The 10,265-nt window shown below is 55.8% G+C and overlaps 1 protein-coding gene across 3 annotated transcripts in view; it reads left to right on the top strand.

Annotated features, from left to right (window-relative positions):
• The window catches only part of FBXL19 (F-box and leucine-rich repeat protein 19), a 27,235-nt gene that overhangs the window by 1,643 nt on the left and 15,327 nt on the right, over positions 1-10,265 (top strand). Inside the window, exons 1-7 of one of the 3 annotated variants that reach the window (XM_011982500.1) lie at positions 190-383; positions 1,349-1,549; positions 2,921-3,064; positions 3,185-3,271; positions 3,358-3,576; positions 4,083-4,244; positions 5,999-6,510. In XM_011982500.1, the coding sequence (XP_011837890.1) occupies positions 348-383; positions 1,349-1,549; positions 2,921-3,064; positions 3,185-3,271; positions 3,358-3,576; positions 4,083-4,244; positions 5,999-6,510 (1,361 nt within the window). In that variant the 5' untranslated portion in view covers positions 190-347. Of the gene's footprint in view, positions 1-189; positions 384-1,348; positions 1,550-2,920; positions 3,065-3,184; positions 3,272-3,357; positions 3,577-4,082; positions 4,247-5,998; positions 6,511-10,265 lie in introns of those variants that run through there. The other 2 variants (XM_011982499.1, XM_011982501.1) reach the window with 2 other exon arrangements.

Here is a 10,265-nt window from a genome sequence, read left to right on the forward strand (position 1 = left end):
CCCCCGCCGCCGATGGCCGCCGACCCGCCGGGAGCTGCCGAGAAGGGAGAGATGGCTCCCGGGACACGTGTGAGGTGGGTTCATGCGGCTCCTCCTCACCCCTAGACCTGGGCAGCGCCCACTCCCATTCATCCTCAGCCCGGCCTCTCTCTACCTTCCCCGCCCCCAGCCTCACCCTCTCTCTGCTCCAAACTCATCTCCAGCCCTCCTTCCTATGACCTCTCCACCCTGGGGAACTGGCCCTCCTTCCTAGACCGTGCTTCTCCTTGAAAGCCCCCACCCCCGCCTGCAGTCGCCGCCCTCCAGGCCCCTCCCCTGGAGCGCTGGAGGGCCCCTTAGCCCCATGGATGGGTATGGAAGTCCCTGGAAAGGGGGAATCTGGGGTAAGACTCTTACTGGAAAGAGACCCTCCAGGCTTCTAATTCCACATGGGATCTTGGAGGATCTGGTTTCCATGGGAGGGGGAGCCCAAGGGATTCTAGATGATTAGGGATGAAAGCAGCCCGGGATGCTGGGGGGCCTAGGACTGATCCCAACCTGAGTTCTGGGGAGATGTCAGGCTGGATTCTAGAATCCCAAGGAATCTGGGAGATTGCCCAGGTGGACCTGAGGGATCCAAGAGGAGGATGTCCTGGAGGAGGGAGCCCTGTGGGGAACAAGAGGGGCTGAGATCTTGGGCTGAGAAGGGTCTCTGAAGAAGCATCTCCTGGATTGTCAGAGCCCTGGGATGTTAGTGGGCAGAGGAGATCGTTAGGGGCTTGGGGGCAAGGATCTCGCTAGATCTGGGGAGGATAACTGGGTTGAGGGGAAGAGAGATTGGATGGCTGCTGTGGATGAAGGGCGGTGGAGGGGTGGGGGGAAGAAAAGTCCGGAGCTTCCGTCTAGGAATCTGTGGTATCTGGGAGGTGAATCTGGGCAATTTACCCCAGATTGAGGATGGGGAGAGCCTGGGGTATTCTACACTCTGATAACAGGGGAAGAGTTGGGACCTCTCCAAGCTAACACCACGAACAAGGAGTGCCTGACCTTTCCAAGGAGCTCCAGTGTGTGGGGATGGCAGAGGAGAGGGCTTGGGTATCCCCTCCTGCTCCCGGGGCTAGGGGAGGGACCCTGAGGAAGCGGTAGAGGAGCTAGACCGGGAAGCAGTTCTTGGGCTCCTCTTGAGCTGCTGCAGGGAGACAGGCCATGAGTAGAGGATTGGCCCCCAGATACACAGGACGGGGTGACCTCCTTGTCCCCCTGGGGAAGAGGGCAGGCTCTAGCTGTCTATGGGTGGAGGGAGCTGCTGGGAGTCTCCCAGGCCAGGGCCCCAGTGGGCCCATCTGACCCTGCCACCATCCACCCACAGCCCTCGGCGTTGCTGACGCCCCCAATGTCGTCGAGCAGCCGGGGGCCGGGGGCCGGAGCGCGCCGACGCCGAACCCGCTGCCGCCGCTGCCGGGCCTGTGTGCGAACTGAGTGCGGGGATTGCCACTTCTGCCGAGACATGAAGAAGTTCGGGGGGCCCGGGCGCATGAAGCAGTCGTGCCTGCTCCGGCAGTGCACTGCCGTGAGTTCTGCCCCCACCTTTGAGCTCTGCCCACCCTTCCCAATACCTCCCTGGGATGGCTGGTGACTGCCTCCCAGCCTGTCCTGTGGAGTAGCTGTTTGTTCACTAGCTCATTTCCTCCCCTCATTCACTAGTTTGTGTCAATGTCCATTTATGTCCTCAGCTCCAAGCTAGGGGCAGCATCCAGGTGCACAGAAGGATCTGACCTAGTCCCTACTTTGAGGCTCTTCCCAGCTCTCAGAGTCACACCCCCACAGAATGCCCAACCCCTGCTTTACCACCCCCAAGAGGTCTCTGTGCACGAGGGGGCCCATCCCCAGAGATGGCCCCCTTCCAACAGGTCTTGCCCTTCTCTGGCCTATTCCTCACCAAGGGTGGTCTTGGATTTGAGGCCAAGCTCACCCTTTATGTGACCTTGAGCAAATCATGTTGAATGAACCTCAGGTTCCTTCTCTGTAAAATGTTTCCTTTGCTGAGTTGTAAAGATTAAACAATGGCATGGATGCGAATGTGTCTACCACAAGGCCCAGCACACAGTAGGGATTAGGGAAGCATGGGTTTCCGCCCTGCCTTCCTCATCCTTTGAGCGTCCCTGGGCTCCAGAGCACGGCCCTTCCCCAGCAGCCTCGAGGAGCCAGCTGCATCCTGCGTCCCCCTCCCCACTCTGCCACCTCCCTCTCTTCCTCCTGCTGCTCTTTCCTGGTTGGTCTCTTCACCCTTCAGCCCCTTACTTCTTTTCTTTTCTTCCCCAACCCCTTGCCTCACTCTTTCTTCTCCCACTACCTGCATCTTCCTTGATTCTGCCGCATCCTTGTTATGACTCAGTTCTACCACTGTCTTCCCCAAAGTCACACTGCCTGAGGCTGCCCCCACTTCCCCAGGACTAGCGACTTCCGTAGTGTTCCCAGGGGGTCTTGCCAAAACCGGGTTCATTGTGGGATTCAGAGCAACCCTTGGACTCTCATGGAGCGACCTTGGTATCACCCCAAGCTGTCTTCCCCAACCTCTGAGTGTTACTGTCCTCTCCAAAGCCAGCTGTAATTTCAGGGTCACACTGGCCCTGGGTCCACCTATAACAGTCACAGGTTATAACAGCTACGTATCAGTGTCTCTCATGTATCATCTTGCTCTCCCAAGAGTCCTGCGAGGGAAAGATTCTTAGCCCCATTCTGCAGATGCAGAAATGGAGACTTAAGGAGGTTAAATTAGTTGCTTGAGGTCATACTCCCCAAAGGAGCAAACTCAGGATCAGACCCAGCTTGGCCGGTGGGTGCTGCACCTCATCCGGCAGCTGGCCAGGGTCCCTAGAAGTAAGGGTCTTTCCCCTGTTGTTAGCTTTCGGGGCCCCTGATGTCCCCTCTCCCCCAACAGCCCGTGCTCCCACACACAGCTGTGTGCCTCTTGTGTGGGGAGGCTGGGAAGGAGGACACGGTGGAGGGAGAGGAAGAGAAATTTGGTTTGAGCCTCATGGAGTGCACAATCTGCAACGAGATCGTCCACCCTGGCTGCCTGAAGGTGATGGCCCTGGGACCCTGGCAACTGGGGTGGGGCAGATTGTCAGGGAGCAGGGAGTCGGGGGGACCCGGGCTCTGGGCTTCCTGGCCAACCCCCCACTCGCTGCCATCTTGCCTACAGATGGGGAAGGCTGAGGGTGTCATCAATGCAGAGATCCCCAACTGCTGGGAGTGCCCTCGCTGCACCCAGGAAGGCCGCACCAGCAAGGTAGGGGCTGGGCTGGGTTGAGCTATGGGTAGGTGGTGGGTCGGGGAGCTGTGCAGGCCCTCACCCCCAGCTTCCGTCCCACCTAGGATTCAGGTGAGGGGCCTGGCCGCCGTAGGGCCGACAACGGCGAGGAGGGCGCCAGCTTGGGGAGCGGATGGAAGCTGACAGAGGAGCCGCCGCTTCCACCGCCCCCGCCTAGGCGCAAGGGCCCCTTGCCTGCCGGCCCCCCCCCAGAGGACGTGCCTGGGCCCCCCAAACGAAAGGAAAGGGAGGCAGGGAATGAGCCCCCCACCCCAAGGAAAAAGGTGAGCCACGGAGCATGCTCACTAGGCCTGGCCTTAGGAATTCTGGGAGCTGTAGTCCTGGCTGGTTCTGTGGGGGTGTGTGGGCCTGGGAGCGGTGCTCCGTGGGTTCCCCCAAGGGCTGTTGGGAGATGTAGTTCAGGAGTTGGGTGGTGGGGGAGGATAGAGCATGCTCAATGTGGAGGAGGGGGGGACAGGTGAGGTGAGCTGGCACTGCTGGAAGCTTTGGGAGCCCTGGGTGGGTTAGGGAGGCAGGAGAGAGCATGCTCAGATCATCCCTGCATGGGAGGAGGGAGGGGCTGGAGAGGGCCTGAGGGGAGGAAAGAGGAGATGGAGCATGCTCAGTGGGCTAGGACGCTGGGTGCAAGGTGAGCATGCTCAGAGTTATCCCTGGGTCGGGGGCTTCTGGGACTTGTAGTCTAAGAGGAGGGCATGGACCTTAGATTTCTGACCCATGAGGGCCTAATGGGGTCTCTCCCTTCCCCCATATCTCCCTCTCACCCTGGTAGGTGAAAGGAGGCCGAGAGAGGCACCTGAAGAAGGTGGGTGGAGACGCCTGCCTCCTCCGAGGATCGGACCCAGGCGGCCCGGGCCTGCTGCCCCCCAGGGTTCTGAATCCGAGCCAGGCTTTCTCATCCTGCCACCCTGGGCTCCCTCCCGAGAACTGGGAGGTGTGCCGGGGACCTCCTCCCTCCCCTTCCCACCTTCCCTTGCCCCACCCTTCACCCTGGAGCCTGAGGACTATCCCTTCCTGCTCACCTTGTTCTGCCCCATCCCCACTTGGCTGCGGTGGGCGTCTGAACTCCTGGGATGAGTTGGGTGGGAGGGTGGGTTGTGTCCAGGCCACAGGAGCCCCTGACTTCCCAAAAACCCTTAGGGCTCATCTGACCTACTTGCCTCATCTTTCCAAGCCTTACAGGGGAGAGAACTGAGTTCAAATTTCTCTGTTTACTCTTTGTATGGTCCTAGAAGCTTGTCGGCCACCCTGAGCCTTATTTTTTGTTGTTGTTGTTTTTTTTTTCTTTTGTTGAGATGGGGTCTTGCTCTGTCGCCCAGGCTGGAGTGCAGTGGCGCAATCTCAGCTTACTACAAGCTCCGCTTCCCAGGTTCACGCCATTCTCCTGCCTCAGCCTGCCGTAGCTGGGACTACAGGCGCCCGCCACCATGCCCGGCTAATTTTTTTTGTATTTTTAGTAGAGACGGGGTTTCACCATGTTAGCCAGGATGGTCTCGATCTCCTGACCTCGTGATCCGCCTGCCTCGGCCTCCCAAAGTGCTGGGACCTTAGTTTCTTTATCCATGAAGTGGAGATGCTGCTGTCTGCCTTGCCCCCTTATTCTGCAGAACTGTATGTGTCTAATGAGGTTCTGAAAGGCAGTGAGCTTTGTAAGCTATAAAATTTACCTAGATTCAAGGGAAGTAAGGCCCAGAGAAGTTTGAAGACTTGTCGAAGTCATACAGTAAAGCCAGAATTGAGATATTACTTGGCATGGACACTCAACACAGGAGTCTGCCTGATTGGGTCCAAATCCTGCCTTTGCTGTTTGTCAGTTTGTAACCTTGGACAAGTCACTTCGTGCCTTTAAGCCTCAGTTTCCTCATGTCTGAAAAGAGTGGCCCAGGTCAGCACTGCGTTAGAACTGTGAGGACGGAGTGAGTCAGCCGGTGTGGGGTGCTGCTCATGGGGCCAGTCACTGTTACCCTCGGTTGGTGGACAGATGCCTGCTCCAGCTGGTCTGGGTAGTAGATGATGAAGCAGGGGCTTCCCACAGCCATCCAGAGTGGAGGGCAAGCCAGGACTCAAAGCGGGTCTCTCATTTCTCCATTCCCTATTGCTTTTGGAATTGCCTAAGCCATGCAAATCCATAAGGGCTGGAAATTTATTTTCTTTTCTTTCCTTTTCTTTTTTTTCTTTCTTTTCTTTTCTTTATTTTGACAGTCTCCCTCTGTCGCCCATACTGGAGTGCAGTAGTGCGATCTTGGCCCACTGCAGCCTCCACCTCCTGGGTTTAAGCAATTCTGCCTCAGCCTCCCGAGTAGCTGGGACTACAGACTTGTACCACCATGCCCAGTTAATTTTTGTATTTTTAGTAGAGAAGGGGTTTCACTATGTTGGCAGGATGGTCTTGATCTCTTGACCTCATGATCCTCCTGCCTCAGCATCCCAAAGTGCTAGGATTACAGGCATGAGCCACCACGCCCAGCTAGAAATTATTTTAATTAGCACCCTTCTGTTACCAATGAGGAAACTGAGGCCCAGGGCCCGGCAGTGGCTTTAGCAAGGTCTCCCACTGTCCTGAGCAGAGCCAGGGCTGGAACTCAGGACTCTCCCTTGGGCTGTTCATCCCCTGATGACTCCTCGGGGTAGGGGGGTGGGAAAATGTATCCCAGGCCCTAGAACAGCATCAACCCTGTCTCCCTGCAGAAACCAAAGCCGCCTTTGGCCTCTGCAGAGGGCCCAGCGGTGCCATCCCCGTCCCCGCAGAGGGAGAAGTTAGAACGTTTCAAGCGGATGTGCCAGCTGCTGGAACGGGTGCCTGACACCTCCTCTTCCTCCTCGGACTCAGACTCCGACTCCGACTCTTCGGGCACATCGCTGAGTGAGGACGAAGCCCCCGGCGAGGCCCGGAATGGGCGACGGCCAGCCCGGGGCAGCTCTGGCGAGAAAGAGAACCGCGGGGGGCGGCGGGCTGTGCGCCCTGGCAGCGGGGGGCCCCTGCTCAGCTGGCCCCTGGGCCCCGCCCCACCACCCCGGCCTCCACAGCTGGAGCGGCACGTGGTGCGGCCCCCGCCTCGAAGCCCTGAGCCCGACACACTCCCCTTGGCTGCTGGATCCGACCACCCCCTGCCCCGGGCCGCCTGGCTTCGCGTCTTCCAGCACCTCGGGCCACGGGAGCTGTGTATCTGCATGCGAGTCTGCCGAACTTGGAGCCGCTGGTGAGTGGCCTGGACAGGCCTGCGTTCCGTGGCCAGCAGGCTTCCCGCTTGCTGGGTGACCTGCGGTAGGTCTCTGGCCCTCTCTGGGCCTTGCTTTTATATTGGGGATACTTCTCTAGCGTGTACAGATGACAGTGCATCCTTCTGTGTTTACCACATGCGGGTTACTTTGCACTTACGGGCTTATTTAACCCCCCAGACAACTTTGAGGTAGAGGTTATTTTCCCCTTTTTCAGATGAAGCTGAGGCCCAAGGTCATGTGGAAGGGAAGTGGTGGTAGAACCAGGCATTGGAACTTAGGCCCTTTGGCTCTGATGCCTTTCCTCCTAATAGTAGCGATTATATTGAGTGTCTGGTGTGTGTCAGCCATAGCACTGAGCGCTGTACCGCATTGTCACTTCTCATACTGCCACTTCCGAAAACAGTCTGATGGTTGGTTCCATTCACATAGGAGAACGCCATGTGCTGGGCTGCCCCTGCCCTCGAAAGACAGCCAGGCTTGAACCTCCTGACTCAGTTCCTGCTTTCCTTCTGCCCTGGAGCCACCACTAACACCCTCTGCCCATCCCCCATCCCCGCAGCCTGGATTAGAAATGTCGGTCATCCTCCGGAGCCTCTTGTCTTCTTCTCTGATCTCGCCCCCAACAAAATTCCTCCTTCTCTCCATCAAACTCCCACAGTGCACTGTTCCCCTCGTAGAGCACACAGAGGCCTTCGGCGTGTTGACAAGCCTTCATTCATTTACTCATTTCATGTTCCCCTCAGTTGCTGGGGTGGGAGCAGATAACTGTGTCTGTTTTATCTTCATGTCCCTAGCACGGGACAAAGGGCGGTGTGAGTGCCCAAGAAATGTTGCAGTAAACGAGGCTATCAGGGTCTTTCCCAGGGACTCGCTGTGGCTGGGACCAGGCTCCCTGTTGGGCACTGCACCAGGGTTAGCTGATCTGACCTTCATAATGGCAGCCCTGTGAGGGAAAAGGGACACCTGAAGTTATAGTACAAGTTCATGGCTGAACTCAAACTCTAGTCTTCTTTTGGGACCAGCTCTGGGCCACTGGTGCCTTCTGGTATCTGCAGAGATTGTGCAGCCAAAAGTACCAGAGTGTAAGCTCTGAAGGCAAATTGCCTGCGACAGAATCTGTTTTTTGTTTTTTTGTTGTTTTTTTAAGTCGGAGCCCCACTCTGTGACCCAGGCTGGAGTGCAGTGGCACGATCTTGGTTCACTGCAACCTCTGTCTCCCGGGTTCAAGCAATTCCCCTGCCTCGGCCTCCTGAATAACTGGGATTACAGGCACCCACCACCGTACCCGGCTAATTTTTTTTTTTTTTTTTTTTTGTATTTTTAGTAGAGACAGAGTATCACCATGTTGGCCAGGCTGGTCTCCCAACTCCTGACCTCAAGTAATGTGCCCGCCTCGGCCTCCCAAAGTGCTGGGATTACAGGCATGAGCTACCGGTTATGGTTACAGCTGATGAAGCTGTAAACCATTAGGCCAGTCACTTAACTTCCTGTGCCTTGGTTTCTTCATCTGAAAAACCAGATAATCAACACTCTTGCATAGTGTTTTCTTGAGCTAATACACAGGAAGAACTGAGCACAGTACCTGGGAAATAGAAACTACTGAGAAAGAGCCCTCATTGTAGCCAGTATTTACTTAGTTGCAAATAGTTGCTGAAAGCACAGCCTGTTAGGCCTCAGAATGTAGATCTGTGCCCTTGAAGAGCGTATAGTTAAGCTGCAACATAGAAGCAGATAGTTACAGACGTTGCAGGGGATGACACCCGCCTCATGTACTAATCAAGGAAATGTTTGCTGAGGCCCCTTCAAGGCCAACTCTGTGCCTGGCATGTGGGAGCCAGACTGAAAGGGACCTAATTTCTGCTTCAACGGGAGACATGTGGCCTGAAGCAGACAAAGCGAGAGGCAGTGGCTCCCAGTGTAGGCCCTGGAGTCTGCGTCCTTGGGTTTCACTGGCTGTGTGGCCATGTGTGGAGAGCGATACCTCTCCAGGCCTTGGTTTTCTCATCTGCGGTCTGGGTTTGTATGCATACTCACCTTGTGGGGTTAAGTGAAGTGATTCCTGCAAAGCCCTCAGCACAGGGCCTGGAGGGACTAAATAATCAGATGGCACCTCTCAATGAAAAGGACAAGAGCTGGGGAGAGCAGGGGCCTGTGGGGGCACAGCAGAACCACTCAGGGGGCTCTGCCAGGTCTGGGCACAGAAGCAGCAGCAGTGGGGAAAGATTTGCAATGATAACTTTTTTTTTTTTTTTTGACGGAGGCTTGCTCTGTCGCCCAGGTTAGAGTGCAGTGGTGTGATCTCGGCTCACTGCAGCCCCCGCCTCCCAGGTTCAAGTGATTCTCCTGTCTCAGCCTCCCAGGTAGCTGGGACTACAAGTGCCCGCCACCATGCCTGAATATTTTTTTTTTTTGAGATGGAGTCTTGCTCTGTCACCCAGGCTGGAGTGCTTGGGCGCAATCTCCGCTCACTGCAACCTCTGCCTCCCAGGTTCAAGTAATTCTCCTGTCTCAGCCTCCTGAGTAGCTGGGACTACAGGCATACAGCACCACGCGCGGCTAATTTTTGTACTTTTTTAGAAGAGACAAGGTTGACCTCAGGTGATTCGCCTGCCTCAGCCTCCCAAAGTGCTGAGATTACAGGCATGAGCCACCACGCCCAGCCTAGTTTTTGTATTTTTAGTAGAGCTGGGGTTTTGCCATATTGGTCAGGCTGGTCTCGAACTCCTGACCTCAGGTGATTCACCTGCCTTGGCCTCCCAAAGTGCTTGGATTACAGGTGTGAGCCACCTTGCCAGGCCTTTTGTTTTGTTTTGTTTTTCTTTTTTAGAGAGAGAGGTCTGTCTCTGTTACCCAGTCTGGAGTGTAGTGGTGCAGTCATAGCTCATTGCAGCTTCAACCTCCTGGGCTCAAGCAATCTTCCTGCCTCAGCCTCCTGAGTAGCTGGGATTGCAGGCACATGCCACTGTGCCTGGCCAATTTTTAAAACTTTTTGCAGGAACCGGCGACTTGCTGTTACCTAGGCTGCTCTTGAACTTCTGGCCTCAAGTGATCCTTCCACCTTGGCCTCCTAAAGTGTTGGGATTACAGGCATGCGCCACTATGCCTGGCTAATTTTGTATTTTTAGTAGAGATGGGGGTTTCTCCGTGTTGGTCAGGCTGGTCTTGAACTCTTGACCTCAGGTGATCCACCCACCTCGGCCTCCCAAGTGCTGGGATTATAAGCATGAGCCACCACGCTCGGCATAAGAACTTTTTAAGAAGTGGAATGGCTTGGGCCGGGCATGATGGCTCATGCTTGTAATTGCAGCACTTCAGGAGGCCGAGACAGGTGGATCACTTGAGGTCAGGAGTTCGACACCAGCCTGGCCAACATGGTGAGACCCCATCTCTACTAGAAATACAAAAAATTTAGCCAGGCATGGTGGCACACAGCTGTAGTTCAGCTACTCAGGAGACTGGGACAGGAGAATCAATTGAACTTGGGCGGCAGAGGTTGCAGTGAGTCGAGATAATGCCACTGCACTCCATCCAGCCTGGGCAGAGAGAGTGAAATTCTGTCTCAAAAAAAAAAAAAAAGCCGGGCGTGGTGGCTCATGACTGTAATTCCCAGCACTTTCGGAGGCCGAGGCAGGCAAATCACCTGAGGTCAGGAGTTCGAGACCAGCCTGGCCAACATGGTGAAGCCCTCTCTCTACTAAAAATACAAAAATTAGCTGGGCATGGTGGTGGGTGC

This window comes from Mandrillus leucophaeus, unplaced genomic scaffold (genome assembly GCF_000951045.1).
Source record: "Mandrillus leucophaeus isolate KB7577 unplaced genomic scaffold, Mleu.le_1.0 Scaffold24, whole genome shotgun sequence".
In the NCBI taxonomy this organism is placed as follows: domain Eukaryota; kingdom Metazoa; phylum Chordata; class Mammalia; order Primates; family Cercopithecidae; genus Mandrillus; species Mandrillus leucophaeus.